This window comes from Toxorhynchites rutilus, chromosome 1 (genome assembly GCF_029784135.1).
Source record: "Toxorhynchites rutilus septentrionalis strain SRP chromosome 1, ASM2978413v1, whole genome shotgun sequence".
Lineage (NCBI taxonomy): Eukaryota > Metazoa > Arthropoda > Insecta > Diptera > Culicidae > Toxorhynchites > Toxorhynchites rutilus.
In genome coordinates, this window is record NC_073744.1 from 65,894,710 (window position 1) to 65,922,661 (window position 27,952).

The window sequence follows — 27,952 nt, forward strand, 5'->3', positions numbered from 1 at the left end:
TTAAATCTGCCATCTCCTTCCATAATTGATTTGCACGTCAGACCCGTTTCGGTTATCACCCCCGAGATTTCTACGTCATGGGAAGGCACGTAGACACGATATTCCAGGGTAAACCTCTGGTCGACGACAATACCGTTTGCGTCTTTCCGATCAGCCACGACAACACGCAGTTTGGTCGGTCCAACCTTCGTAATTTCTGTCACGGAGGAGTATCTTGCCAGATCTTTCATGATCTGAATAACATTAAGTGCTTTTCCGTTTGGCTTAGGCCTGAAGAAAACAACCCACGGACCAGTTCCAGGTGCATCTTCAGGATAGACCTTGACACGTGGAGAGAAGACAACAGGAGGAGAAGGAGATGACGAGGATTGAAGGGGATCGGGGACAACAGGATGGGGAGGCGAAATCTGAGCTGGAGTAGGAGCGAGGGGGGTTGGAGAGGAGATATTTGCAGGTTTTTTAGAGGGGGGCTTGCTAGAGTTAGCAGACTCGTCCCCGGACGAAACATCCTCTGATGTAGGAACGCGTTTAAGTGTCTTCGCTGTTCCTTTATTAGTTTTTTCAACCAGAGGGGAGTCATCATCAGAGATCTCCATATCTGGAGATCCTCCCCCTCCTTCTGCCATTCACAATGCACCCCAGTGCTGATGAACTGGCAACCGCTGCTTGCTTCTCAATCGGAGCGCTTGAGCGCTCGGCACTATCACACACCACTAAGAAGTGATGCTCTCCTTCACACTGATGTAAGTGAGCAGCGAATCGCGCTGGTATTGTGTGCGTGCAACTGAGCACCGATGTCCGACTTCGATTGCGATGGCGACAAATCGGCGAAAACTGAAAGCCGGCTGGCCTTGCCAGGCTTTGATGATTCTGCCTTTCTCACTAATTCCGAGTTCACACTGCGTTTTACGATATCTCGAACAGTTCGAAAACGCGCGAAAAAAGCACACCCGGGCGATAAAAAAAACAGCCAACGGTAACCGAAAACAATGCTTTAACGGAGACGCTCACAGCACATGACCGGTTACTCGAAGCTTATGCCGAAGAATGATGAAATAAAGTTAACGTCAATAACTATTTTTGCCGCGAACAGATTTTGGCGATTTACATACCAAACGAATCGGAAATTCCCTAAGATTTGTTTGATATGCTATACATTAAAGTAAAGTTTTCCAAGGGCCTTTTTGAAGGTTATAGACGAATGCCAGTCGCGTGCCAATCACAAAACTGCTTTGAACTAGGATTGCATTTGCGCTAATCTTGATCATACTGAAGCAGTGCTACACTTTTCGAGGTTGTTGAGATTGACAGATAGAGTTTATTTCATTTATTTTGTCACCAAGAAATTAAATGAAATGTTGTATGTGATCTGATTTCGCTTGCCAGTAGCAAAACTTTCTCCACTAAGGATGACAGTTGCGCTTATCTCGAGCATATATTGTTCTGCGAGCACAAGAATGAATCATCAAACAATTATCGTCAAATAATTCTACAATAAAAAAACCATTTCAGGGCGACCAAATTGGTAGAATGGTTATTTCAAAATAATATCCGCAGTTATAAACAAGAATTAAACTACAGCGTAGTTCTATGTCAACAATGCGGTCGTGTCTTGAACACAACCTCCTATATTTTTTTGTATTTTTTATGGTTTTCAAGGGCGGTATATTTTTCTTAAAAGCTGAGGATTTCTCGCGCAACATGTTCGAAAATCAGAGCACCTAATAATAAAGTTTTCTTGAAGAAAACTGTGTTTCCCTTAGTCCACCTCTGGCTCAGCCACCCCCAACGATGTGACCCGGTAACGCGACGTCGTGGCGGCGGGAGAAAGAACCTTGGAAGAAGGATCTGGCGCTTCGAAAAGCCCCGCCAAATCAGTTTCACCAGTGTTGACCCGGAGTTTGAGTCATTGTAGACTTGAGAAGAGTCGAAAAAAAAGGCAAACAAAATTTGAACAATCTCAACAACTAACCTAGTACCGCCGCATTCGCACATATTCAATGTATAAAACCGAACGGGGTAAACTTTCGACAATTCATTTCACTTTCGCTCTCGTTGCAAGTCGGAGCTTTTTCGCCGTTTTTTGTTTGTTTGTTTGTTTTTCGGTGCGTGTGTGTGCCTGCAAGCCGCAAGGTAAGTGCCGCTACTCGCGATTATGGGAGGACTCAACGGACCAACTCATATCAAATCTGCAGCATCTATTCGAGATGAAAGAGCTCGCGGAGTGCATTTCGTTCGTTTCGTGGTTTCATGTGCAGCAATTGTGGTCTCACGCTTATGCAATTGCTAGAGTCGATACATTTGGTGAAACGCTGCGGCTCGGGAACTAAAGGACAACCGAACACGTTCGCATGATTATGCAATCGCGGGGATAAACAAGCAAGAAGATTGAATGACAGTGTGTGAATTCGAGGCGTGTTCGGGCGGAGTTTAATATAATTGAAAAAAAAAAAGAAGGAAAAAGTTCGTAATATGTTTTTCAAGACACAGTCTGCGCGGTCCGATAGCATAACACAACAGCTGACGAGAAAGCAGAAAGTATAGTAGTGAGCAAGCAGTGTGTGACGGTGTGAGAGACGCGGGGGTGGGGGATGATGGAAAACTTTACTGAAGACGTGACCTTCGTTTGAAAATTGCCAGCCGCTAACCATTGGATAATGAATTTTGGGATATAGCGAAGAAGTAAAATCGGCTGCCTTTTTGCTGTAGACGTGCGATTATGGTCAATTGATGGGATATGTTATCTGTGTTGCGATCTTCCTATCGGAACTTCGAAAAAGTGTTGAAAACATTCACATTAGTGCTCACGATTTTGTGTCATCCTTAATCTCCATTTCCGCGGAGTAGCTAAAACGAATTGCCGGAACCATTCTTAGCGGATTAACGTAACCTATGAATCATACGAACGGGAAATAATCAAGGTATCACCATGAGGCTATTACAAATCGTTCCGCGGCCAACCAACATTTCTTCACGAAGCTCCCCGTTTCCCCCGAGCGATCCACAGTGATGGAACGTGAGGTGAATGTATTATCACCACTATTCCATATTTTTTCTCGCCGGGGTGGGGTCGATCGCTCGAAATCCCTACCATGACGATTTCGATTGTGGGTCTCCGTGTCAGTAGCGCCAGGTTTTTATACATATACTGACCGTGACCGACAGTGCACAATGAGCAGACCAAACGGTGGCTGAAATCTGGGTCACCTTTGTCGGAGGGAAGATGCGTCTGCGACATGACTGTCCACGCACCCCTCCTCAAGCATAGTATAAATTTATGTAAATGATAAACACACAAACCTACCTCAGGTTGGCAAATAGTTTTAATTGCTGCTTCGGCAGAGTCAAACGGTTACGAAATTGGTTCATTGAGGCGGTCATAATTCCAATTGGGTATAATTTGATGGCTTTGGGAAATATGACTGAATGTCTGGCAGAGATGTCAGAGAATTTTCAATAAACGGTGTTTTTAGTTTTTTCAATGCTCCATTCGTTTATTCACAGAAGTTGTAAATAAGAATATGAAATCTCAAAGAGAGGTAATTCTTCGGAATACAGAGCTATTTGCTTGGAATTTATCAAGAGGCGCTAAAAAGATTGGCAACGCTTGTGGTGAATCATGAATATTGCCAACAAAATAACATCGCGAAAGATAGTTTAAAACGATGGATTTTTCCTTTGAATTGTAATACTAAATAAATAACGCTTCGGCTCGAAATATGGTTGAATTTGGTTGAAAATTTTACAAATGTGATTAGAATTTGGCTATAATTTCGCTGATATTTTAATAAACTTCACTCTCACTGATAGAAAATTTGCAACTGAGGTGAAATTGAACTGAAATTTGGTCGTTGATTTTTTTTGTCGATTTTTGACATTTTACTAAGGTTTTGTAAATATTTTAACGATTTTTTTTCGAAAATGTTATTCAATTTCAAGTTCGCAATGATACTACATGGGCTGAAAAGTCCCGGGATTTTTCAACAGATGGCGCCACTAAAAATGAACAAGATTCATTTCGAGAGGTTCATCTGTCACTAGCTTATGTGTGAAGTTGCATGACGTTTCGTTTATTGGTTCACAAATTACAGATGTTTAAGTGGCACTACCTGAGCATTCGTATAGATAATGGAAAAAGAGGAATATCGTATTTTGTTATATTAATTCGTTTATTTTTACAGGCTCAGTTACATAAGTTTAAAGGAGCCGAAATCTTAAATATAATTTTAAAACTATATATAAACAATTTTCTTGCATCTATGGTTAGTAAGGTGGAAAACCGATTACTCGCGGTGTACTCGAGTTTAGAAGGGTGACATATTTTTAGAAGAAGAATGGGATATAAGGAAATTGTAACAATGTTGATGAACACTCAATTCTTAAATCTATTCGTATATCTATAGTGTATTTACGTTTCAACTTATTCTGGCAACTTATTTATAGCAAGTAGACGAATTACTCACAAAGGAAGGAATAGAGGGTATAATGATATAGGGACAATCACACACGAAGATCGATAGCTTTAAGGAAAACATATATATGGGACATGTAATCAAAGTCATACCGAGCCAACACATCTCTCACCGGCACATTGGGCTGTCTTCCTCGGGCCCGAAGGGGGAATATCGCATTTTGATCAAACATAGTTTCTTGATGGGAAAAACTCCTGAACAATCAATGCAGTGGTCGACGAGATGTTATTCCACTTCGAGACCTTCGAGAACAAAAGTTTATTGGTGGTTTAGTGAATTTAAAATGGACCATATAAGCACCGCAGATGCACCTCGCTCTGGAATGCCAAAAGAAGCTACGAATCCAGAAATCGTAAAAGAAGTGCATCGACTCGTTATGAACGATCGTGAAGTTACCGTTTTGTCTCATATTCCGAACAGTCTCAAACTCCGAAAATTTCATTTCTAAATGTAAATTTACTAAACTTTTATGTTATGAATAATTGAATAATCAAAACACAGACATTCCTTAATTCTTTTAAAACCAATGATAAAATGTTTGCGTTAACAAATTCCGTAAAAAACAAGCATCGTTCATTTTTCAGTTTTTGTAGTTGTTTCAAATATTTTGTTTGTTGTTTTCATCTTAAGTGCTAGAGAATGTAAGAACCTACAATAAATGGGTGAACAAAAATGATATTTTATGCAGAAATCTTCATTAAAATGAATATTGAAGTAGTGTTCGGACCATGAATCAAGTTTCTATGCATGATTCGAATTCCGAACCTTTCATTTTAAAATGTAAATTTACTGAACTTTAATGTTTTAAATAATTGAACAATCAAAACCCTGAAATTCTTTAGGATATAGCCTTCATTTTAACATCATTAACAGGTATCGATACAGTCTGTAATTTATAATATTAAAATTTTGCAAAAAAGTGACACTCAAAACCAATGATAAAATGTTTGCGTTAGCAAATTCTGTAAAAAAAAAAACAAGCACCGTTAATTGTTTTTCAGTTCTTGTAGTTTTTTCAACTATTTTGTTTGTTGTTTTCATGTTAAGTGCTAGAAATGGTAAGAATCTACAAAAAATAGATCAAATTAAATTATATTTTATGCAGAAATCTTCATTAAAATTAGTGTTTAGTGTTCATTTTTAAATGTGAATTTACTGAACTGTAATGTTATAAATAATTTAATATTCAAACCCTGACATTCTTTGGGCTTTGAGACTTCATTTGAACATCATTTACAGGAATCTATACCGATATAGGGCCCTTGATCCCAAAACCATGTAAACTTTAAGAAACAAATACTATCAATAATTACAAAAGCAAAATCAAGATTTTTTGCGAGCATAACATTTTTCCAGTTTAATAGTTATGATTTTTTTTAAATTGCATTTTTGCTGTTCGCAATTTGAAGCAAAAGTGATTAAACATATTTTTAGTTTTTCACCATGAATATGAATTTGTAAATCAATTTTCTTGTGTTCAAATGAAAAAGAAGGCTCTCTTCTTCTTCAATGGCACTTACGTTCCTACAGGAACTTCGCCGTCTCAACGTAGTATTACTTGCGTCATTCTTATTAGTACTTAGTTGAGATTTCTATGCCAAATAACACGCCTTGAATGCATTCTGAGTGGCAAGCTCTAGAATACGCGTGATCTCAGTGCAAGTCGGAGGAAATTTCTTTAACGAAAAATTCCCCCGACCAGAACGGGAATCGAACCCGAACACCCGGCATGTTAGTTATGACGCTAACCACTCGGTCACGGGAGCACAAAAGAAGGCTCTATGGTATCCAAAAATCAAATCAATTTCGCGAAAGAGTACCATTTTGAGTAATGAGACACTGTTTAATGGTCATCAAAGCTTAAGTATTCGGAATATGAGGCAAAACGGTACGCGAGTTGGCTGAGGCCGTAAGCAATTCAAAAGAACGAGTGGGATACGAAAGGACATTTTCGACATAAAAAATTTACCCGCGCGATGGGTGCCGCGTTTGCTGACCGTCGACCAAAAACAGCGGCCCGTTGATGTTTCAACAGCCGGTTTGGCATTGTCGAAGCGTAATCGAGAGGACTTCTTTCGACGTTTTGTGACAATGGATGAAACGTGAATCCATTACCACACTCCTGAGTCCAATAGGTAGTCTGCAGAGAGGCACTCGGCTAAAATTTCATTGAGCTCCTGTCTGAATTTGAATCCAATTGTATGGCTTTGAATGAATAGGTTCTGTGTGTGGTTCATTGGCCGAATACCATGAAACGTGTAGGATTATATTCCAATAATTGTGTCGCCTAGTTGCAAAACCGGCCAACTTCACAAGTTTAAGAAATACGTTTTCTCGGTTTTTTAGACCTTAGATACATTTTCCACGTATTGGTAGTGAGAAACAGCACCAATATCGATCAATTCTCTATAAAACACGCGTTTGAAAATCATGATGTGCTGCAAAACCGGTGGCGTGATATTATTAGGATATGATTCAATGTGGCGGACCCACCATATTACCAGAGTGATGCCCAGAATTTCCCTTTTTATGAGTACTACGTCTTTCATTTCTATACTGAGGTGCTAGTTCAAAGTTTCGAAAACGGGAGCGTTATGTCGGAGCACTTCATTCGAAAGATAAAATGTCTAAAACATGTTTCAATAGAATGAAAAATACTTTTAAAACAGGCTATTGAAACCATACAAATATGTATATAAGCTGGCGCCCGCTCGGGAATCTATTTAATCTATTTAATTACGATTTTTTAGTTGTAATTTCGATGTGACATTAGGATGGTCTTACTCACACGTCTACTAATCTGTATAAAACCTGTTTCAGTTATAATTTAGTCGCATAAAGTAGGACATTCCTCAGAATAAGAATATCGTACAAAAAAGGAAGCATGTTATTTTGTAGGTTTTTTAATGAACTAATATAGTTCAGCTGTTCGAACATTTCGTGCGATACCATTTCGTTTCGAGTATTTCGTGCGATTCCACCCACCATTTTCTGCACTTTACTGCTGGTAACCGTGTTTGCTATCTTGTTCCACCACTTTTCCGTTTGAGCTTGTAAAAACCCAAGCGTAAAGGGATTGTTGCGGGTAGGTCGGGTTAAAGTCCCTTGAAAGCAAGAACAGAACATCATTGGGAATTGATTCAGCTACAACTTCAAACAAAGGATCACAGATACAACCCATTGCTTGTTTTATGGTATTTCCTTGCTTTCAACGCTTTACAATGCTATTGAGTCTTCTGTTCCAACTTCTATGCGGAACAGCGGAACTCTGATGTAGTCTTTATACTATGAATCCTATAATCAGAGATGCCAACCTTCCTGATTTGTTTCCTGATAACCTGACAAAAGCTCAATTTCGCTTGATTTTTCTGAAATGATCCTGATTTCTCTTGATGTTTGTACTTTATCAAAATAGAAATAATAATACAAAAATATATAGGGATAACTGTCAAAGTTTTTCTACATCCAAACTAGCGTTGGCAGATAACATGCCATCTTTGGCAGAAAAGATGCCATTTCCTGGTCATGAGAGTCAAATGCGCCGAAAATGAGCTATTCTGAAGCTTAAAAATGGTTTGTATGTATGCGTGCAGACATCTCTTTCTGTTTTCTTTTCTCTTTTCATTTGGGATTGTGCAAAAAAAAAGTCCATACGACATCAATGGGGATCGAACCAAGGCCGGCTGGAATGCGAAGTTAGTTTACACGACCACGCTATCCATATAGCTGCCAGCGCTATTATAAAGGAGCGTGATAATATTACACCTCATCATAAAATGAAGTTGGAAGGTGTTTTCTAAGCCGATAAAGAAGAACATGAGAATATATCTTTCTCTATCTGGGCCGTGTATTTGGCAAACTATACGAAAAGCTTTCATTTAAATGTGTCTCCTGTTTCGCTCCCTCATATTGGCTCTAGCATATATCTCATACAAATGATATACATGTATTGGGGAGTAGAACATTTTATGTTATCTTTCAGCTCATTTAATGTAATAAATCGGGATGCCAGAAAATGTACTAAAAATTAACTTTGGGTGTAGTTGGAAATTAGAACTGTAATTAAAGCCTACATAAGAAGCACTTTTATTAATTTTGACGTATCTTTGATTTCTATATATTTTCTACGAAAAGTGTAACGAAAATTGAAGGATTTCAAATGTATTTTACGCAAAATCGTTATTGCGAAATATGTCATACTATACACCATTGGATAAGAAACTTATTCAACCTTTTTTTTCATTAAAACACAAACGGTAGATTTAGTAAAACAAGTAAACAATTCAACGGATGCGGAGGGTATGTTTTTTTTTAATTTTACTCGCAGCCCGCACCCTAGGGGAAGAGTTACAAACAACATGTTTGCATGCTATTCGGGTGTTTGCCTTCATGGTAGACATGGGCAAACCATCCGCGAACTGTTTAGGAACGAATGAAGTGCAGCTCAACACGTTGAGCTCCGATTTTTTCTTGATGTGCTTTCCATTCAACCTGCATCAAGAGCGTTTGCATAATATCAGTGTCGGTTCCAGATCTCGAAGATACCTGTTGAATAGATAGAAAATGGTCATAAATTCGACTACAAATTAGTCACATCCATGTAAAACATCCAAAAAAAAAAAACGTTTATAATTTTATTTACTTTTTTTTGTAACTGTCGGTCCCAGTCAATCAGTGATTTCCTACCAAAAACCTCAACGTCGGCCCCTAGGGAGTTTGGGAGTTCCTGGTCCCTGCATAGGTCAAGAACTTTGACTATCTCTTTTACCAGATATCATGGACTAATCATCAGAGCGGTACGTAATCCAAATCTGTCATTCCGAATGCTGGAAGCTATTTTAGACATGAAAAAAATAGAAAAATTACAAGCCCTACCAGGTGATTTTAGTCAAGTCTTTTTGTTCGCTCATTTTTAAAGATTATTTGAAAAAAACTTTCTGCACAAACCGATGTGGGCTATACTGATCTCTTCCTGATTTTTATTTTCATGCTTCCTGATTTTTGTAAATTATAGTTGGCAATCCTGCCTATAATACATTACTGTTTGGAAAATGATATTGATGAGTAACAAGATCAAGAACGTCGTTTGAAGTTGTAGTGGAAGCAGAGTTTTTTCACAAGGGTCCTTCTCAGGACTAGAGATGAATGAACTTTGAACAGATAAATGATTAGTGTATTTTTTGTTTTTTTTAATTTTTTTTTTCATATAAAATAGAAGTCATGTAGAAAATTCAAAAAAGTTAGTCATCGCTATGGTAAAAATATATGTTTAGGAGTTACGTTGAAAAACATTTAAATACATGTGGGTTAATACAACATGTAGCGATATTAAAAAATCTGTTTTATCTTAATACTAACTTTTAACATATTATTCGTGTTGCATAATCAAAACACGAACAATTTTTAAAATGGAATTGAAGGATGACAGTATAACATAAATATAAATTTAAAAAATACGTATTTAGATATTGCAAATTAAAGTTTTTTCGTAAATAAAAAAACAAGAGTACTATTTTTTCTCAGTGTATATTTTTTTCACGTTCAACATGATTACTCTATAACTCTTTCTAAGACACTATTTGGATACGACTCATAGTTTTTGACATATATATTACCAAAGATTACTCGTACTAAAATCGATACGCCCTATTGAAATGTTACAATTGAGTCAAAATATTCCCAATTGCTGTGGAAAACTCATATTTCCTCCAACCCAAATGGATTACAAGCTTCCATTCGAATTAAAAAAAAAGTAATGTTTTGTCATTTGTCGATTTCATTTGGATTTTCTCTACAGTGAAAAAAAATTGGAGACTGTATATAATCGAGTCCGCCCTGTGGTGTAAACGATATTGTTCTGTTATCTTCTGCTCTCCCCAAAATCACATTACACTTTTCACTCCGGAGGGAGCGAAACAACATGCAATGAAATTATATATTTTTTCATAGATCTGGCATCTCTGAAGCCTGAAGCCTGAAGCCGTAAGTAGGTCATAGGGAATTTGAGTGTAAAAGCTCCCACAGCAATTCCAGTAACTGCCGATCGGAGCACCCACTCAAAACATCCACGGATTTTCTTGGAAACAATACCAACAGGACAAAATCAATCTCCGCCGCGAAGAAGTTTGAAGCTCGAAAATTCGAGGTAAACAGAGATTATTTCCACAGTATCGGAAGGAAAAGTTTCCTGAAATCGGAAACGGTCGGGCAAAATTCAAGCGCGACGTCTCGAGGCTGTTGGAAGCAACAAAGCACCTGGAAAAGTGGTTTCCAATTTTGTTTTCTTTTTTGAGCAAAGCTCCGAAATTTCTTCGAAAAGTTTTGCGTGACCTGTTTCACTGCCACCGATGATGGTTCATGAACACTAAGTTTGCATATTCTCACAATCTTCCCCTTCAGAATGTTTAGGGAAACTTCACGCCATGGTTGTGTGCCTTCAATCGTCTATTCATGATTTCAGCAAAATAGGCAACTTCAATGCGTGATTGGGTTCAATACAGCATTGAGAATTCGATGATGAGACTCCATTACCATTTCATCTCAATTATGGCAATTGTTATAATGAATCTACTTGTGGTTCAAATATTCGCAAAGTGTTATTGTTGAGAAAAGTTTATCAAATGGCGAACGGAAAATTGGGAAGGTAAAATGATAAACTTTCTGTTGACATTCTGTACCTTATCGTGAGCCGTCTAATTGACTTACTTGTGCTGAAAACTTTTTATTATTGCTTGAATGAAAAACGAATTCAAAGTCAAATTCCACGCAGTTCAAGTGAGCTAACAACGATTGGTCGAAACTTTTTTCGTATTTGCAGTGTCAATTCCAAATAACGGGTTGTATTCGGCTCACAACCTTTTTCCCAGAATTAAATCAGGAACCACTGAACCTAAGTCATCCTCCAGTCACAAAATTCATTTGAGCCTACCCACACCTAGCCACATACACAAACACATCTTTCATCATCGTGCTTACCATGGCTAACTAACTGAAAACAACATGGAATGCAGAAAAAATGGCGTGGGAGAGATTACGTTTTCTCCGCTAGCTGCCAATGTGCAATGTTGTGCTGTTTGTCGATATCGTTTGCGAATTGCTACAGGAGTTTCAGTGGAGCTGACTCAGCTATCTGCCCCAAGCGGGGGAGAAAACTCACGACATCAGTCTATTCGCCATCTGCTACGGAAGAGATAACTCAAATTGCAAAAGTAATGCACCCGCCGATTGTTTTAGGCTGGGCGAAAATGTGTCTGTGAACGCACGAATTTGCTGCTTGGAACAATTCTGTTCGTAATTTGAAGAAGTATTCATTCGAAGCATGTTCCAACGGTGACTACAAACGTTGTCCACCTCCAAGCAATTTGAGATTAATTGTTTGGAGAAGTGATGGTCGTTTGAGGCAATCGAACTATCGTTACAACCTGACTAATCTTCTCGAATGGATGGATGGCAACTAAAATTTTGGAATTTCTTTCTCAAGCTTTCACCGCTTTCAAGACAAACATATTTGAAGAAGATCTCATTCATTGAAGTTAAAGATACATTGCACATTGTTGAAAAAATTGAACATTTGAAAACGGTCCGTATTCGGCTGTTCGGAGAAGCTTCCGTTTGATGTTGGTACAGTTGAACGGCCTGCATGTCAACTTTACGTGTGCCTGACTCCTAGCTTTATTGTTGCTAGTATATAAATTATCGGATATAACTATTTTTCGGATAAATTCAATTTGAAGTAAGGTGAAATACGTTTGAATTTTGCGCGTTTGTTGAAAGTACTACCGAACTCGACACTGTTACGACAAAGGCTGAAACATTGAACTGTTCGGAGGAACTGTGCAAGGAACTTCTTCGGCTCTGCACCTGTACTCCTATACTTGATTCCTCTTTTATCTACACCCAAAGTTAATTTTTAGCACATGTTATGGCATCCCAAATTATTACATTAAATGAGCTGAAAAATAACAGAAAATGTTCTACTCCCCAATACATGTATATCTTTTGTATAATATATATGCTAGAGCCAATATGAGTGAGCGAAACAGGAGACACATTTAAATGAAAGCATATGAAAGCTTTTCGTATAGTTTGTCAAATACACGGCCCAGACAGAGAAAGATATATTCTCGTTCATGTTCTTCTTTATCCTCTTAAAAAACACTTTCCGACTTCATATTATGATGAGGTGTAATATTATCACACTTCTTGATAACAACACTGGCAGCCGGCCTTGGTTCGTTCCCTTTTGACGTTGTATGGACTTTTTTTTTGGCACAAATGAAATGAGAAAAGAAAACAGAAAGAGATGTCTGCTCGCATACATACAAACCATTTTTAAGCTTTTAAATTATTTGCGAATTTGATGCTCCAGCACACGAAATGGCATCTTTTCTGCCAAAGATGAAATGTTTCAGCCAACGCTAGTTTGATGGTAGATTTATGTGAGTGCCTGATTCTTCATGTTATTACTGTAGACATTCATCAAGGTTAAGTTCTCTGGATATTTTAATGTTTAACTATTAACTACTATCTATTTACAATTAGGAGTTAACTTATATAAACATGTTTCCTTAATTCTGATGTTAATAGTTTACAAAACCGATTACTCGCGGTCGATTCGAGTTTAGAAGGGTGACATTTTTTTTTTTTAAAAAGGATGGGATAAAAGGATTTTGGAACAATGTTCAGACTCACACTCATCAATTCTTAAACCTATTCTTATATCTATTATGTATTTACATTTCACCTTATTCTATTGTTAGTAAGAAACGATCCGATTCCACGCGAAGGAAAAGGAAAATGAGAATATAACGATATAAGGACAATCACAAACGAAGATCGATAACTAAACAAATAAATAAATAAACAAATAAGCAAAATAAACTTTTAGAAAGACATATATTTGCGACATGGTACATTGGGCTATCTTCCTCTGGCCCGAAAAGAGTTTTCTAAATTCGATCCGGCGACAAGATACAACTCGCAGGACCAAACAACGTGTTCGATGCCTCGGTAACCTTGGCCACAAACACAAATATTGTTGCCGGCAAGATTATTGCGAAAGAGTAGCGCATCTAACGTGATTGGGCATGAGCCAAGAGAAGGTGCGAATAAAGTCCCGACTCAAGTCCAGACTTTTGAACCATGGATTGAGGCTAACCTTAGGGATAATCGAGTGAAGCCACCGGCCCAATTAATCTTCGTTTCATTTGCGTCAGCCTTCTCAAAACCCGGAATTGAGCAATGTGAAGGGACCCAGACAAAGGTGATGACATAACAGCGTCTGGATAAAGCACTTAAAATTTCTCATTTTCTCTCAAAGAAGTACGGCGAGTGCTTTTCCGGTCTCACTGAGCGGATAGCTTCGACAGAGCTAAGACTATCCGTTACAATGTAATAGTGTTCAACAGGTCGTGAGGCGACGCTGTCCAGCGCCCAGTGTATTACTGCCAATTCAGAAATATACACTGTGCAAGGATTCTGAAGACTATGGGAGGTTCTAAAAAATTCGTTGAACACTCCAAATACTGTGGACTCATTCATAGAGGACCCATCGGTAAAGGACAAATTATTACAATTGGGCATACTTTGCATTAAAGATCGTTGGAATGAACTCCGATTTTCTGCTTCATGGACATATCAAAAAGCCCAGAGGATTTGATGTAGTCAGGAAAACAAACACGGTTGGGAATATACGAAGAAAGAACAACCTGCATTGAGATGAATTCATGATATGAACTCATGAATCCGGAGCGAAAATTTAGTTCGATGAGCTGCTCAAAATTTCCGATCACCAATGGGTAACCTTACACCGGATGAGGAACTGAAGAGATAACAAACTGAAGCGATCTTTTACTGGGAGTACGACTACCAAAACCTCGAGACTCGTGGTGTGTGTTGAGGGCATACATCCCAACGCATTGCGGAGACAAAGATACTGGATTCGCACGAGTTTAATGAGGTGTGTTTTGGAAGCTGATTGAAAACAGAAACTGCCATACTCCATCACTGGGAGAATAGTTGTTTAATACAACATTATAAGATCTTCGGGATGGGCTCCCCACCAGGTGCCGGTATTTGTACGGCGAAAGTTTATTCTTTGTTGGCATTTTTTACCTATATACCTCATATGGGCACCTCAAGTACATTTGGAGTCGAACCAGACCCCAAGATACTTGAATGATATAGCATGAGTGATCGGTTTACCCAAAAGCTGAAGCTTTGGTTTTGCTGGTCTATGCTTCCTAGAAAAGACTACCATCTCGGTTTTCTCCGTGGAGAGCTCAATCCCTAGTTCAATGGCCCAGGTTGTAAATTGTTCAAAGTTTTTTGTAAGGGTCTTTGCAAGTCGGATTGTTATGACCCTACGACAGATACCACTCCATCATCCACAAGTTGTTTTAGACTGCAATTTTGTGTAAGACAGTTGTCAATGTCGCTTACGTAGAAGTTGTACAAAAGGGGGCTTTAACATGAGCCCTGAGGAAGGGCGATGTAAGAGACCCGACTTACTGTCGATTCACCGTGAGAAAAAATTCAAATCTCATAAAGCAAGTTAAATAACGTGGAATTCAATAGAGGTGGCAGACCCCGAGAGTATAATTTGTCTGATTGGACCTCTATTTAAACTGAATCAAAGGAGCCCTTTATGTCCAAGAACACTGAAGCAATTAGATTTTTTTTCGGCATAAGCCATTTGAGTTTCTGAAGAAAGCAACTTAAGGCAACCATTCGTCCCCTTGCCCATGCGGAACGCATATTGTGTATCTGAGAGTAGGTGAAGTTGAACGCGGGCTGTCTGGGTTTTTGAATAGCTATAACTCGTACTTGTCTCCAATCGTCGGGAACCATATTATGCTCCAGAAACTGATTAAATAAATTCAACAAGCGATGTTTCGCTATATCAGGGAGGTTTTTCAGCAAGTTGATCTTAATTCTATCCGATCCTAGAGAAGAATTGTTACATGAAAAGAGAGCAAGAGAGAATTCTACCATCGAAAACTCGGGACCAAGATCGCACCCATTTTGTGGTATATCTGGAAAAAAAAATTTGCACGGGAACGAAATCGGGACAAACCTTCCGCGTAAAATTAAAAATCCACCAACGTCCAATATCCATAATTTTTTTCATTGACGTTTCTCGTGACAACCTCCTCGAAATTTCACCAAATAAGCACGTTTTTTCCCTTTGGTTGATATGATTTTTGAGGGCTAAAAACGTTTGAAAATTCCCAATGGTTCCACGTTTCCGAAAAACTTTAAATGCATTCGATTTATCCTGATAAAGCTTGGAACATTGGCTATCCCATCATGGATTGGGAGGTCTTCAACAAATAGTGGAACCTAAGAATGGGTTTCGCTTGGAGTGTCTTGTGAGGTCGTATGCCATGTTTATTGATTCAGAAGAATTCTACCCATTGATGATAGAAATTTTGATCACTACCGTTACGATCCTAGATTACAATCCACTTGCAATCAAACGATAGTGAATGCGAGCAAAGCGAGAGGTCAAGAGCACTTTGGTTAGCAGGAGGTTTCGATACACGTGTTATGCAAGGTCGTGCGAAGGTGAACCATTCCTACGGAAGCCAGGAGGAACCTGATTCTGGTTGTCCGCTGTACTCGATAATTTAGGTAAGCTAACAGGGGGTATCACCGATGGGACCTGTCGTTGAATTTTGGGAGTGGAGTGGCGATAGTCCAAGATTTTTACATCCATTTAGGGGAGCTTCTTGAACTTGCCTACTCCTTTTTTTATTTATTCGTCAGTCCCGTTTCAGCTTTCAACCCATGTCATATCATATCTTTTACATATCTGGAGATCCTCCACTATACAAAAAAATTCTGTCTTATTGTCTAATTTTCACACACCCCAAACAGATATCTAAAACTAAAAATAACACAATTATTTTCAGTTGAAATTCTAATAAAAATAACTCAAACTAATAAACTAAATAGTCCTCTACAACCCTATTCTGGAAAAGATACCAAAACATATATCATTGTATGGTACACATAGGAAATATCACAACAATTGGCGATCTAACGCAAAACGTAAACGATCGGTGAGACATCTGGATTTTGTTTTTGAACTAAGAAAATGATGATAATGGCACCTAAAACTTAAAAACAAATCACGTATATTTTACTTCCAGGCTTTCCAAGGTAGTAACAGAAGCATGCATTTTTCTACCTGTTTTTGATTGTGCTCTAGAATTTCTTTCTTGGATTCAACAATTATCAATATTTATACAGTCTTCACTACTAGGTAAGGTAAGAAAATAACATGTTATATATATATATATATATATATATATATATATATATATATATATATATATATATATATATATATATATATATATATATATATATATATATATATATATATATATATATATATATATATAATATATATATATATATATATATATATATATATATATATATATATATATATATATATATATATATATATATATATATATATATATATATATATATATATATATATATAAAATTGCGCGGAAACTCATCGCAGTCAAAAAATCTTTTATGATTATAACATTGTAATTTATGGAAAGAATTACAAACCATAAACTCACATTGCAAAATTCAAAATCATCATCACTTTCACCGCAGCGCTGCCTAGGAGTAGATTTGTACGTTAGATCGCCAATAGCTAAGGCCGTCCGCACACGGGTCAACTGAAACTCGATTTCAACTTGTCTTAATCTCAGCTGTCAAACTTGAGCTCAACTTCGATCCGCACACGAAGCAACTCGAAACTGACAGTTATCGTTAAGCTTTGTCTGTCATTTTTAAATCGCAGAACCTGACTCTGGAACTTTTGTGAAGCGACAAAGGCAATGGATTTTCATATGGAATGAACACACTTTCAAAATAAAAATTATGAATAAAAATTTTTTTTTTCCTAGCAAATATGCATTCTGTGTAATTGAAAATCACATTTTTCACTGCCGGTGAAACAATCTTGATCGTAAATGGTGTCTGGAGATAATTTTATATAATAAAAATTAGTTTTTATGGGATTGCCGAGCAAAATAAAGAAAAAGGATTCAATTAGGGTCAACACCACGTATTTAAAATTATATAATAATCTATATATATAAAAATGGATTTCTGTCTGTCTGATTCTTATGGACTCGGAAACTACTGAACCGATCGACATGAAAATTGGTATGTAGGGGTTTTTGGGGCCGGGGAAGGTTTTAATTAATAACTGCCAATCTGATAGAGATTGTAATTTGTCATTTAAACACCAATGTCGCCACAGTTGTCGACACCGTGAAATTTCTTCGACGAATCAGTTGAACGAACCAGGGATGTCAGGCTTGGAAATTAATCTGTTTACATTGTTTTTCAATTTGTAGATATTTGATATTATGTTCATGTGGTTGAACGTATGAATTTATGTCGAAACTCATATTCATAGAACTTATTCATCTGATATTAAACTTTGATCCATACTAAAAGCATTTTAATAATAATATTAAAATACATGTATAGATTACTTAACCCTTTCACGTACAACATCGAGTCTCTCTCGTTGTACACTTGCATATCACGAGGCGCTAAGACGCTAAGCAGAGTAGTGAAATTATTCGATACGTGACTCATCGAAGGGTTTGCATTTGGTTCGCTCTTTCGAAAATCAAATCGTACACGAAGGGGTTAATATAGAAATAAAGTATTGGAGCAGAAACAGACTAAGAAATTATCAAAGTAAATTGCTCATAAGAAAAATGTGTAAAATTTTTAACAATTGAGGGACTTAGAATGCAAGGGGTGTAAGTGACTTGATAGATTTCTCTTCATCAACTTTTTCTTTAGTTAATAACTCAATTGCAAAAATGTTCCAATTTAAGTTTGCAATAGAATCTGATAGGTGAGGTTCTGACCTATCTTCCACATTGTCAAATACAGCTGAGAATGTATTTGAGGCTAAGCTATGACCAAAGAGAGAGTCGATGTAGAGAAATCGATCAAATCACTTACTCCCCTTTCATTCTAAGCCCCTCAATTGAAAGTTGTGGTTACAAAATATAAAATATATTCTATGAGTCGAATAACCATTTGCGGTCGTATGACAGCTCTCAGTCGCCACAGCAAAGAGCCGTACTAATATTATATTTTATGCAACCAGTTTACACTTTTTCTGAACAAATCATAATGTCTCGTAAACCTGTTCACGAATCAATACGGAGCTCTTATGAATAGAAGATAATGGTACAAAACAAAAAAAAAATTTAACCTGGAAGCATGAGAGAATAGTCACGATGCTGGGATTCTCCTTCGTGAATTATATTATTCTATAAAACATCAGATTAAAACACACTAAAACATTAGATTGAAGCACACTGTTCACCAAATAGTTTACAGAGAAAATATTTTTTTTAATTTTCATAATCTTACATGTTATGCTTCATTGCTATTTCAAGGGATGGGTGTTGTACTGGTCGGGAAAGGATTTCCCTTCCCGACCAGTACAACACCCATATAAAAATTTATTACGATCGCAAAGGGTTTATATGTGTAGGCAAATAAAATATGTAAAAAAATCTTTTTAAGTTTAACGGTTTCGTTGTGATTGAACGTAATAATGATACAGGCTTGCCATTTTGTAGCGGTGACCATTCATTTGGTACACATATCCCAATCAATATTTTTTTTAGAATATATGATATCAGTAATTTTGTATCAGCAGACAAACTGTATTTTTCATATTAGTGAGGAAATCTTTCATTTGATTCCTATATGCGGGAGTTGCATAAAAATAAAAATAAAAATAAACTAGCCTTTTTATGACTGGTGTCATCCTGAATTTAGATTTCTCACAATAACTGTGTTTTACTAGTCAAGCTCTTTCATTTGATACCCATACTGATGAGGTTTTGAAAAAAAAATATATATATATAACGCCATGTAGAGGCGACTATTTCAGATTTAGATTTCTCAAAAACAACTGCTAGTCAACATTGATACTGCTTTCATTTGATACCCATATTGATGGAGTTTTGAGAAAAAAAAATAGTTAGCTTATTAGCTCTTTTGTAGAGGACGCTATTTTGGAAGATCATGAAATACGCAGTTTTTTTTTCAAAATACATTTACATACATTTAGTATACCACAAGTTCTACTGTTTACCATGAATTCAAAAATATTTGTAAAATACTATTGAGTGTACGAACCGCCTCTTTACCGATTTACCACGAGCTTCGATCTCACGAACCCAGGAGATTGTCTTGATTTCATCGCCAAATTATTCCACGTTATCCCTTCCTACAGGCTAGAGTATGGACCCTAGGAAAGCCGCCACCCACGAGGCTATTGAACGCAACACCTCGACGCAAACAACGAGCTTCCAATCTTGCGCGTGCATTTGAGCGTCTCGGCGGCGACGGCGCGCGCATTTTGCTCAGTTTCGGGTTGCGGTAAATCGATGCCCCCGTGAGTGGAAAAAAAAGTGTTAGTGTTAGCCTCCGATGATTACCTGTTTATGTTCGCTTTTAGTTCAGGCCAATTACGTCGCTACGCGCAGTCGCGACGGCCAATCTGGCGGCAGCGACGTGTGTCTCACTAGCATCGTATCTCGTGGTAGTTTTATTTATTTTATTTTATTGGCTGCGGTTTTATGACTGATCATACCAAAAATAAATAAAACAAAAACTGAAAACGGGTAGGATGCAAGAGAAGGAAAGTTTCTGCGGCAATCGGCGGCATGCCGTTCAACCGCACGATCAGTAAGTGCGTGGTTTCGGCGAGTGACAGTTGAGCAGATCGGGACAAATTTTGACGACAACATTGGCGACTTTCACGCGGTGACCACGCAGAGAATACTCATTTGGTGCATACAAATGATAACCTCCGTTGTGCCCTAAAACGCCGGTGTAGTGTAATATGTAAAAGGCATCTGTTGCTTTTTTTTTCACTTTCCGATTAGGACCGTTTGCGCGTAGGTTCGTTAAAGCCCTAACGGAGTGAACCGGTGCTGCATAAGTAACATTGCTGTATCTACACGCTTAAATCTTTTGTGCGAGAGTGGATGAGGAAAAACCGGGCGGCGGTTTCACTTTCATTGGAAAACACTGTGCGGCGAGGGACGAACGGAAAGCGTTGTGAAGAAGGTGGTGGTGAAGATTGAATGTGTCCCCGGGAGAATCGATAATGATAAATTATTGGAAGGCATTCATCCGGATAAACGAAACGACTTTGATTCCGCGAGTACGCGTGTACCATTTTCCGGCCAGCAGAAGATCATCGAACTGTCTGTGATGCGATGTTTCAGGAAGAGGAATTGGTAAATTTAGCAGCCTTCTGTTCAAGATAAAGTTAGTTTTTCCTCCAAACGATCTGGTAACTGAAACTGAATTTATGAATAAGTGATTCACCATTGTGGAAATCGGTGAAACCGGGTGGAATCCGAGAGGTGGTTGGCTTGCTCACGTCTCCGTTACGAGGCAAAACGGCAACGAAAAGAGAAAACTACATACGGCCATATCACGTCGTCATATTGCTCAGACCAACTTTCGTTGTATGAGTTTTTTTGTTGTTGTTGTTGTTGTTGAATAGTTTGCTGTTTGTTCAACAAGCGCAAGATTACATGCTGGAAAGTTAAATTCCGGGGTAAAATTAATTGATAACAAGTTTACATGTAAACATGAATATCTAATTGAGGACGGGTGTAGCATGGATGGTCACAGGTCTGTCTGATGAATCAAGCGTCAAAATAGATACAGCATATTTTTGTTTCTGGTGAACTGTAATTGAACCCGAATTATTTTTGACGTAGGATTACGTCTTTCGGGAACATATTGGGGTACAAATTGAAAAACGAATATCGATCGCATCGTGAAAAATGTCCAATTTCAAACGCTTATTGCTCAGTCATTTCATGACGGATTGATGAGATTTTTACATCAAAACATTGCGGCACTCTATAACAATTTTTCACCTTGAATAAAATAATATATATATCATGTAATTAACTATCGAACAATTGAAAAATCTCAACCCCTATTCAAACGGTACTGATTGGTCGAAATTGACGTCATTTCTTTTTCGCCTGCTTCGCTTCTTGCGTTCCTCGATAAGTCAAAGATTTGCATGTCGAGCGAGTGGAGGGCGCCTATTTCTCACATACCAACTGATATAAAAGGACGGTAGCATTTTTGGATTTCTTAAGAGACGAATGAACTCTCAGAGTTTAAAGTCTCTCTAATTCAATACCTTCCTTCCTTCCTTGGATTTCTTTTAGAGACGAATGAACTCTCAGAGTTTAAAGTCTCTCTAATTCAATACCTTCCTTCCTTCCTTGGATTTCTCATTCTCGTTCAACGCTCAGATCGGCAAACATCTGGGCTTCTAGTGTGCAGTGCTCTACAAATCAACCAACACCATACGGTGCGGCAAAGGAAAGGAAGCCATCGGCAACCAACGATGGATGCGGTGCGGCAAAGGGAGCAAAGAAGAGGAAGCAGCGGAGAGCATCAAATTAAATCTAGTGTGCATTGCTGGTGCGCTCCTCTTCACATCAACAATTGGATGCGGCAAAGGAGGCAGAGGAGCGAAGAGCATTGCATCGCATCGTATCACACCCGCTATCCGTCGTTTAGCTCGTCGTGGTGGTGCCAATCAAACCCTCGCAAATCGACGCACAGAAGCCGATGGCGCCAAAGTCAAGGAAAGCATCAACGTATCCGTAAAAGCTACCGCTCCCAAAACTAAACTGCTACATCCGACTGAAACGCAGCAGATTCCGTACAACCCATTGAATCATTCCAGTCCTTCTCAGGACACATGCCGCGGGTCCCTAACAGAGACATCAAAACCAAGCTGCCTGGGGGGAATCGACATTGAAAATACATGAAAGTAGAGGGTAGTGATCTCCGATTTATGAAATTAATCGTTCATCCGCTAATCGAATACTTTTCAGCAGTTTGATATTCGATACGATTAATCGCCCCAATTAATCGATTAATCGATTAATCGTCACACTGAGAGGAATAATTAGTTAGACTAATATTTCTCATTTGCTAGAAAGCCATCTAGAATCAAAAAAGTGTTCATTCCGCCTGATAATCAATTATTATCTTTTACGCTAAACTCGTAAACGAAGCTCAATTCGCGTTGACGGCATTGAGCTTCCTCGACGAGTTCAGGGGAGCGTCAAAGATAATAATTGAAGTTCAGGATGTAACTGCAGCGGCCGTACGTTTTTTTTTGACGTAGGATTACGTCTTTCGGGAACATATTGGGGTACAAATCGGAAATTGAAAATCGAGCACATCGTGAAAATTGTTCAATTTCAAACGCTTATTGCTCAGTCGTTTCATGATGGATTGATGAAATTTTTGCGTCAATCGATTTCGGCACTCCATAAAAAATTTTTATATTGAAGAAAATAATTTATGTCATGGAACTAACTATCGAACAATTGAAAAATTTCAACCCCTACCCTAACGGAAATACCCACTTCTGATTGATCGAAATTGACGACACATGCGGCGGGTCCCTATCAGAGATATCAAAACCAAGCTGCATGGGGGAAATTGGCATTGCAAATACATGAAAGTAGGGGGAACTTTTGTTCCTACCGAAATGTATTCCCTAACAGTGACATCTAAACCAAGCTACCTGGGGGAATTAAGCAATCCGCGTTGACGGCATTGAGCTTCGTGTTACGGAATGGGGGAGTAGGCATGACAATATGGGTTTGCAGAAGAAATGAACACGCTTTTAGAATAAAAATCATGAATGAAAATTATTTTCCCAAATCAAATTATCATTCTATGTAAATGAAAATCACTTTTGCTTGCAAGTAGTGAACAAAAAATCATACAAAAATTGTGTCTAAAGATAATTTTATGTTGTAATGGTAAGTTTTGGCGAGAATATCTGAAAATTCATAGAAAATACTTTAAATTAGGGTTAGAACAACGTACTTCTAGTAGGTAAACAACGCAAAAAAAAATATTTTCATACATATTTCACCAATTTGAAACTGCCTTAGGGCCGACTAATCTGATAGAGAATTGTTGGCCTCATATAAACTAATATCGTACCCAAATGTCGACACCATTCCGCCGTCAAAGCGAATGCAAATACATAAAAGTAGGGGGAGCTTTTGCTCCCACTGGAATGTGTTCCCTAACAGAGACTTCAAAACCAAGCTGCCTGGGGGAAATTGGCATTGCAAATACATGAAATTATGGAGAACTTTTGTTCCTACCGAAAATTGTTCCCTAACAGAAACATCAAAACTAAAGTGCCCGGAGGAAATCGGCATTGCAAATATATGCAAGTCGGGGGCATTTTTGTGTTGCAAGTAAAGTGAGTGATACGATTAATTTTAGCAAATAAAATGTAAATTTGGAACTTTAATGTTGATTACTTCGTGAATTTATTATTTATTTCACTGATCGTGTATTGTGAAAAATTTACCACAAGTGTAAGTGTAAAATTGTATATGGTAGCAGTTGTATTAAAAATGATTTGATATATAAAACGTTTAATTTCAATTTTCATAAATGAAAAACCAAATTATATTCCCGCTCGAGAACGGGTCGTTTGGTTTAAGCTGTCTGTTTTGTTGTGTTCAGTTTCACCCAAGGAAAGTTTACACAGCGACAAAACTTGGAAATGTGAAGAAATATTAGAAAAAGAGATTGCTCTACATATAGTAGTAGGTGTTGTTAGTCCAGTTAAAATTCGCATTGGGTTGAATAAACACAGAGAAAGTAAAAGTTCTAAAGGAAAATTACCTTTTCCATTTCAAATATGTTTTCTCTATATTAACGTAACATGTTTTTACTGATGAGAAAAATTGATAATTATGTTCGGTATTGGTAATTATCTTCTATTACATTGGTGAGTTTTTTTGCTTTATTTATTCCATACATAACACAGGAGGCATCTCGCCTAGGATCACAGAGGGCGATTTTCATCATATCTCGTTCCACTTCGGTATCTTTTATCTGATTCGCACTATCCAACGACTGTTTACCACCCTTCTGTCATCATCACTCGATAAACACTGGTGGAGTGACCAAACAATACTCAACAACCAAACAAAACGGAGTTTAACGATGTAATTCTTCAAACATATCCAAAATCAACAGATAGCCTAACGGAATCCTACGTCAACTATGCGGTCGTGTCTTGGACACAACCCTACTGTGACTTTTTTTCAAATATCTCTGCATGGCACGAATAAATGTCTTCAAATGTAATCATAATGAACAAAAATGAGCAAACCATCACGATATTACTAAATCATATTCGATAAATCACACAAACAATTTTTTTAGCATACTTTGAAATGACTTCAGTATGTTTTCACAAAATAAAATGTCTTCAAAACGAAAACATGTCTTCACATCTGGCATCTATATTATGTGCTCAGAGAATGCCGGAAAACAAGAGCGCGGACTGGAGAATTAATGCACGAATACTGGGAGAACACGCTCACCGGAGAAACGGTTTCTTCTCTTCGCTGGTGGGCATGAAGGGAATAGATTGATGGAATCTCTCATTCATACAAGCTGTTTCTCTGAGCTTCTCAGTCTCTGAGAGAAACAGCTTATAGGCATATTACACTTCTGCTGGGCCATTTAACACCGTATGATTAGAAATGTACAATTTGGGCGCCTTGTAAAATAAAATACGTAGCGCTTTTGTTATTCAGTATTTAAAATACAGAGCGATTACAGATGACTGAGGATTAACTAATATACGCACTGCCGTAGTAGTTACTTAAAATTTTAAGAGCACGGTCAAGATAAATCCATTCTCGCTTAGGGGGTGCGTATTACACACTTCTCCTATATGTTAACGGGATCGGCGCTTGTATTGTGATATATGTCCCTGTGTTCTGCGTTGCCCCCTCAGAGCCTTCCCTCTTGGGCGATTTTTAGGAATCAGCTAAATATAGTCGAATTATTGTTACCTACGCCTGAACAATATACATCTTTTTTGTCAATGCATCTTCCATTATTATCCATTATTACCTTTCAACAGCGGAGTTTACATTGAAATATTTTGCTTATCCTGCACGGCATTTCGAGCGAGTGATTTATGGTCGACTGAATAGCACATCAGGCTTCGTAATGGTAGTAGCAACTTACATCGTTGTCATGGTTTTCAAGTAATATTCGTTCCCATGGCAGACTATCATGTGTAGGCAACGTTGTCAAATTAATCCTCGGTATTCACAAGCTCTGCTCGCTGTCTAGAGTGACACTGAAACAGTAAAATTACGGAAATCGTCGGAAATCAATCGCCGTTTTCTCCTTTTAGACTTATTGAACAACTGGGAGAGTACAGATTGCTTGTGACAATCACCCAATTGAAACGCGGGCTTTTCGTTTAAAAAGTTAGTGTCATAAAACATATAATGTTATTCATTGTTAGTTTATGGGCAGTTTTCCAAAGATGGAGATGGCCGCCATCGGTCGATGATTGTGAACGTTATGCAAGAAATAAAAGCATTGAATCTAGCAGATGCTTGGTTTCAACATAACGGTGCTACTTGTCACACAGCACGCGAAATAATGGACCAATTTAGAGTCAAGTTTGATGAGCTATTATTATCCCGTTTTCTGCCTGTAAATTGAACGCCTAGTTCGTGTGACTTCAGATCTCCAGACTCATTTTTATGTGCCTCTCGTCTACACGGTTAAACCAGCGACTGTCGAGGCCATGAAGGCAATAGTACACGGGCCATTGGTTTAAGCTCTAATTCTTGAAAAATTTGTGCAATATTGAACCTATTTGATGGACTACATCAAGAGTAGTCACGGCCGGATTTGCGTGAAATATTCTTCAAAAACTAAATAATAAGATATGAATCTCATTGAATTTCGGCGATTTTTGCAATTAACCTTCATATGAGCAAACTATGCGGGCTTTTCAGATATCAAAGCCATTTACCATTTTTAAAACATCCATGTGGCTTCTGAACCGTGTTATCGTAGGGGTTACCAGACCGAATCAACAGAAACTTGGCGATGGCTGTTCGATGGTATTCGCTTTTATTTATCAGTCAAAATGTGCATTGATCAAAACAGTTCCGTGAATCGGAACTGGATATTGTTAATTAAGAGAACTTGATTGTGTGAGAATCTCAATGGTTCGCTTGTAAAATCCGATACACGAACAAATTATTGTATTTCATTAATTGAAATGACCGATCTGAAATGCGCACAGTTAATTATGTTAATCACCAGCATCGGTTCATGTGGGAATTGGTAAACTTCGATTCCCACAAATAACCGATATGAATAATTTTCACCAATAGCATCAAATAATGGGTAAATGTTAACAAGAACAATGATGAGCCTGAATATAACGATAGACTTTTATTTGCTGACGAATTATGATTATTTGGAATTGGTAATTATTTCAAATATTGAAGGGACTTAATGACTTGCTTTCTTTGTATCTGAATGGCTACTTCAAATCGGTAAAATAATATGCCGGTGTCAATCGAATAATTTTATCACGAACCAACAGAAAGAGTCGGTTGTTGGAAGAAACCAACATCGTATGGTTGTCAAATCAACTTCCTCATTTTCCACGAGTTAAACGAACGAAAACTATTCCAAAATTTATTCGCTGCGTTTACCGGTGTGAGATGAAAAGTGCTTCATAACTCATTCAATTTTTTTTTACAATTTTTTGATTCATCGTGGTATACAAAACGTCGTTGTTGGTTTATTGTACTCACTCTGATAGTTTTCGTTCGAAGGCTGTGCAATCAATCTAGGCAAACAATAACGATGCTGTTGCCGGACGGTTTGAGTTGCTGAGACTCACCATTCAATTATTAATGAATCCATCAAATCCCAACGGATAGGAACTTGATACGAAGAATCAACTTCTGCTGTCCGAAAATAGAAAACTTCTCCCCGGAATATGACACTAGCCTCGAATAAGAACCGGGAGCATCCGAAGTATTCAATATCATTGCCACCAACATCCGGAAAACATCCGGCTCCTCCTGGGTATCAACAGACGATCCCAAACAAAGGGAAAAGTGCTCCTTCCGTATATCATATCGCCTTCCGGTGGTGACGGATTTTTCGTCCCTGCCAAGCAGGACAAACACAAGCAAATTAAGTTTGGTGCGGAAACTTTTTCTCCACACGGAAAAATTTCCCCCTTCGCTTTTGTTTGCGGACCAGGGTGTCCCCAAATGATGTTACCGATCACGAACGCTTCTTGGATGAAATTTGCTATTTTTGTTTATTTTGTTTCGATTGCTATTTTTCTTATAGCGCCCTCGCACACACGACCGGATGTTGCACGGGACACTGTGCAAGCCAAGCACAGGAATTAGGAGAGCTGCTTTTGCCGTATTTGATGTTTGTTCCGTATAACTAGAACGCTTGATATGACTAACAAGGTACGCAAAGGTATTAGCTTTCTTTGGAAATGTTTTCGCAGAAAGGATTCTGTTTGT

General features: G+C 38.0%; 1 protein-coding gene across 8 annotated transcripts in view; it reads left to right on the forward strand.

Annotated features, from left to right (window-relative positions):
- Nucleotides 1–1,985: 1,985 nt before the first annotated feature.
- Nucleotides 1,986–27,952, forward strand: part of LOC129777469 (uncharacterized) — a 36,379-nt gene continuing 10,412 nt past the window's right edge. The window contains exons 1-2 of one of the 8 annotated variants that reach the window (XM_055783793.1): nucleotides 20,003–20,088; nucleotides 20,435–20,791. Coding sequence is in view for 2 of the 8 variants with exons in the window: in XM_055783743.1 (XP_055639718.1) it covers nucleotides 2,001–2,133 (133 nt within the window). In the remaining 6 variants the exon portion in view is untranslated. Of the gene's footprint in view, nucleotides 2,134–2,268; nucleotides 2,922–19,955; nucleotides 20,089–20,111; nucleotides 20,823–27,952 lie in introns of those variants that run through there. The other 7 variants (XM_055783770.1, XM_055783786.1, XM_055783743.1 and 4 more) reach the window with 7 other exon arrangements.